Raw genomic sequence first — 4217 nt, 5'->3', positions numbered from 1 at the left:
TGTTTCATAGTACAAAATCAGTAAGGGCACCACTTGTTCTAAAAACAAGATCAGATCTACTCATTACTTACGCAGACCAAGTGCAAGGAATTATGCTGAGTACTGGGTATACTACATTGAACTAAATTCTGCTGAAAGAATAACCCAAACAAAAAATTTAATCAGTTACTTCTATGGGTCTAGAAAAGGTTGACCCAATTAAGGAATACTGCTCTGAGGCGATGTTTGTGCCGGAGCAAGCTCTTGGGTACAGATGAAAGAAGCATCTGTGAATAAGCTATTTGGGGGTGGGGGGGGAGTCACTAAGTGGCAAAAGCAAGATTTAGCAGAAAAGGGTCAATTCAAGAAATGTCACAAAGGTCTTTAACCTAACAGTAAAGGAAATTGGCTTTACATTCTTAAATTATTCTGGTTTTGAAGTTCCTACCACAGATGGTTACTTAGACATGGTTGAGAAAAGCCAACTGACAGGATTAAGGTGAACTGAACAAAGGTGCTGTGGAAAAGACAATCATAATCAGAGAACTAATCATAACTGGTAAATTCCTCCAAGGAACTTACATTTTTTGTTACCATGTGTATGAACTTGAATTCAATCCTAAGAAGATTTGTGTACAAACTAAAAAAAGGATGGCAGACATTCAAAATTTGTTGTGTAATTGTTTTACATGTTCTAAAGGCACTGTACAATGTGTAGTCAAATGAAACAATAAGAGGCAATTTATTTATATCCTTTGTTTTAGCATATTTTACCTTTAAAACAAATTTTGCACAATATGTCAATGTATTTGAGAAGTAGAATAGTTACTAAAAAAAAAAAAAAAAAAAAAAAAAAAGCTAATCATATACCTAACCTGTAGTTTTATAACATTATCATCTGACTACTGGGAAAAAAAAAAAAGAAAAAACCCTGAATGACAGCCTCAGCAAAATTCCCAATTCACATTAGAAGGGCTTCAATTTACAAATCTCTTGAATATTAATGAAATGCACATCAGAACATCCAATTAATACAAGTAACAACAATCCACAATTTTGTTATATAAATTAACCCATTTATTATAGGTCAGGGATGTCTCAAACTCCTACTGGTCTTTCAATTCCTTCAGCCTTCTGATTGCAGACTTGACTGTAACAGCAGAAGTGGTACTGTTGAGAAAAATTCAGTTACCAACAAATTAAGCATATTAGTGTAGGAAATGGCAAGTAAAGCTGCCTCATTACTTTATAATCCTGAAGACTTTCTGAACTTCTGGAAAAAGACTGCTATGCTTCAGTTAACCCAAAGATTTAACTAATATTAAGACTATTATTCAGAAATTAGGGGCTGACAAAACGACACTTCAGCATCTTTTTAGGAACCACATCTTCAGGCTCTTGCAGAATTATAAGGCAATTTCATGTCAACTAATCTCTCAAAAAGTATTTAAAAAAGAGGAACAGCTGGTCTAGATTCATCAAATGGGGAAAAATTATATATATCACACATAAGAAGAAATGAATAAACTATCAAGCCAATACAGTTGAGAGGTATTTGGTGGGGGGAGGCAGTAGTGGTGGTTTACTGGGAATTTAACCCAGGGCTTAGCACATGCTAGGCCAAGTACACTACCACTAAGCCACATTACCTCCCAACTCCACCCTTTTTGAGACAGGACCTCATCAAGTTGCTGGGGTTGGCCTCAAACGTGCATCTTCCTGCCTTGGCCTCCCAAATAGCAGAGATTATACGCGTCTTGCCATGCCCAGATAAAATTCCTTTTTTGGGGGTGGGACAGGGACCCAGGGATTGAACTCAGGGGCACAACACCACTGAGCCACATCCCCAACCCTATTTTGTATTTATTTAGAGACAGGGTCTCAGTGAGTTGCTTAGTGCCTTACTTTCACTGGGCTGGCTCTGAATTTGCCATCATCCTGCCTCAGCCTCCTGAGCCTCTGGGATTACAGGTACAAGCCACGATGCCCAGCTTCAAGCAATTCTTGAAGACTTTTGGAAAGAGGTGTTAAAATGACTAAAGCTGGGTTGGTGATACACACACCTGTAATCCCAGAGACTCAGGAGGCTGAGGCAAGAGGATTGCAATTTTGAGGCCAGTCCCAGCAATTTAGCAAGATCCTAAGCAACTTAGTGAACCTTGTCTCAAAATAAAAAAGGGATGGGGATGTGACTCAGTGGTTAAGCACTCCTGGGCTCAATCCCTGATACGGGCCCCAAACCCAACAACAAAAATATCAAAAAAATGACCACAAAGATTTAGTACAATATGCAGGAAAAGTCACATAACTATTCCATGGTGGGTTTAAGAATGGTAATTCACTTTACTATCAGAGTACTCTTGGCACCATTTTACCTTTTGCCATCACAAGAGCTCCTGAAACAAGATGTTTAAATATATATCCATATTTTCATTTCAACATCTTCCACTGTTTAAGTGTAAAACTAACTAAAAAAGTTAAAAATTATATTCTGCAATCACACTATACACACATCATATTATATATGGCTAGTGTGTTGGACAACACAGATATACACACTGGCTTGAGTAAAAAAACCTCAAGACTCAGAATTCAGTCAACAACTCCACTTTTAGAATCCTTCAAGGACAGCTTTAATTTCTGGAAATGGATACACTTAAAAGAGTCAAAACAAGCAATACCAGCATTTTTTTTTTTTTTTTTTTCCAACAGTACTACTTGGCCCTGTAGGGTAAAAATGGTAAATCAAATAATACTGTTTATAACAACACAGGTATTGGGGGCTACATGACCTCTCATATAGTTTTAAACTATATATGCCATATATATGGTTCTCAGCACCATATTAAAAACAAGAAAACAACAAAAAAAAGGTACTGTGCCCAAAGCATCTTTACTCTCCTAGCCCATCAGGAGGCCAAATCTGGGAAGGGGCCTATGTATAGTTCAAACTTTCCCAAATAACAAAGAAATGGACTCACTTGTAGGTCCAGGCACCACCAGCCACTGTTTTCATGCAGGAACCACAGTGCCAGATTCCCACAGCTCGTCTCTTCATCTTGGTCTGCAAAAGAATCAATTTTCACTACAAACCAAACAAAATTCTTTTTATCTTGCGAGCTTTCCGGGACTTAAATTACACAAGAAAACCAACTTATGCCCCTAGTAAAACACTTATCTTTCTCAGGGGTTGTATGGGTACATCAGTAAAAACAATCATTTCCCACAAAGCAGGTTTGGCTTAGGCTGCGGCTTTTTGCCAAATCACTTATCCTTTAGTTCCTCAGTGGTATTCTTTATGTAAAGAACATTTCACAAAACCTGAAGGTACCATCAATACTCTTATTTGACAAGGAACAATCGACTGCGCATCCCCAGTGCTCACCAGCACCGTTTATAAGCTCCCTTGGGGAGGAAGCCGGTCCCCTCCCCAGACCTCCTTACTTTGCCACAGAAGGAGCAAGTGTACTTGGCGTGTTGGCTGATTTCAATTTTCTTCACCATTTTCCGGAGGGAGGCACCGTAGCGGGTCCCATATTTACCCACGATTCCGACCTTCTTGGTGCGTTTAGCCTGTTGGGATCGAGGAAATGGGAAGACCATTTAGAGTGGGGACCCAAGTCCCGGCGTCTCCACACACAGCCCCACCATCCCCCGCCCCTCCGCTGTCACCTAGTTTTCCCAAAACTCAACCCGATGAAACCGGCGTCCCGGACGCGCCCACAGCTCGGAGGGCCTGGTCAAGCCGGCCCTGGCCCGCAGCCTTGGCGCGTCCCAGACTCGAGTCCCCAAAAAAGGAGAGGGCTTAGAGACTGGAGAGGGTGCGGGGCAGGGCTGGCGGGCTGAGGCGGGCGCGGAGGAAGAAACCGAGAGGACAGATGCGGACGGATAAATATCTAGGCTTCAGAAAACCACCACTTACCATGTCGCTGCGAAGCAGGCCGGAGCGGGGAGAGGAAGAGACACCGTGCGCAGGCGCGATTTTAGGCGGGCGAGCGGAAGTGACGATAGAGGCCTCGCTAGGAACTGAGCTCGGTGGTTTGGAGGTTCCCTGGAAGTTAATTCCACTTGGAGGACTCCTTATTACTTTTCCACCAAGCTAACCGCGTGCCACCCACAGGAGCGACAAACGTCCAGCTGAACCACATTCACATTAACTCACACATATTACTGGCTCGTTCTCTGCGCCAGGAGGTGACTCGCTTACTGGCACTTGAATTAGAGAAGTGGTGCTTAAA

At 41.8% G+C, this 4217-nt stretch overlaps 1 protein-coding gene across 1 annotated transcript; it reads right to left on the bottom strand.

Moving 5' to 3' along the window:
* Nucleotides 1-1041: 1041 nt before the first annotated feature.
* On the bottom strand, nucleotides 1042-3921 carry RPL37A (ribosomal protein L37a). Its single transcript, XM_079132999.1, has 4 exons — nucleotides 3902-3921; nucleotides 3424-3552; nucleotides 2961-3043; nucleotides 1042-1149 (listed from the first exon to the last, which is right to left on the bottom strand). Exons 1-4 carry the CDS (start codon nucleotides 3902-3904, stop codon nucleotides 1086-1088), a joined length of 279 nt encoding a protein of 92 aa, XP_078989125.1. The 5' UTR covers nucleotides 3905-3921; the 3' UTR covers nucleotides 1042-1085.
* Nucleotides 3922-4217: the final 296 nt, after the last annotated feature.

The sequence above is a fragment of the Sciurus vulgaris genome, assembly GCF_902686455.1.
Source record: "Sciurus vulgaris genome assembly, chromosome: 3".
NCBI lineage: Eukaryota > Metazoa > Chordata > Mammalia > Rodentia > Sciuridae > Sciurus > Sciurus vulgaris.
Note: the sequence above shows the minus strand (reverse complement) of the source record. Positions and strands in the feature narration are given on the sequence as shown.

What these genes read in the sequence shown, in the direction of transcription:
- RPL37A (XM_079132999.1), bottom strand. An exon ending in CTTGCTCCTTCTGTGGCAAA is followed by an intron (nt 3,044 to 3,423) that starts GTAAGGAGGTCT and finishes ATTCTTTTGCAG; the next exon opens with ACCAAGATGAAGAGACGAGC. An exon ending in GGTGGTGCCTGGACCTACAA is followed by an intron (nt 1,150 to 2,960) that starts GTGAGTCCATTT and finishes TTTTCTCAACAG; the next exon opens with TACCACTTCTGCTGTTACAG.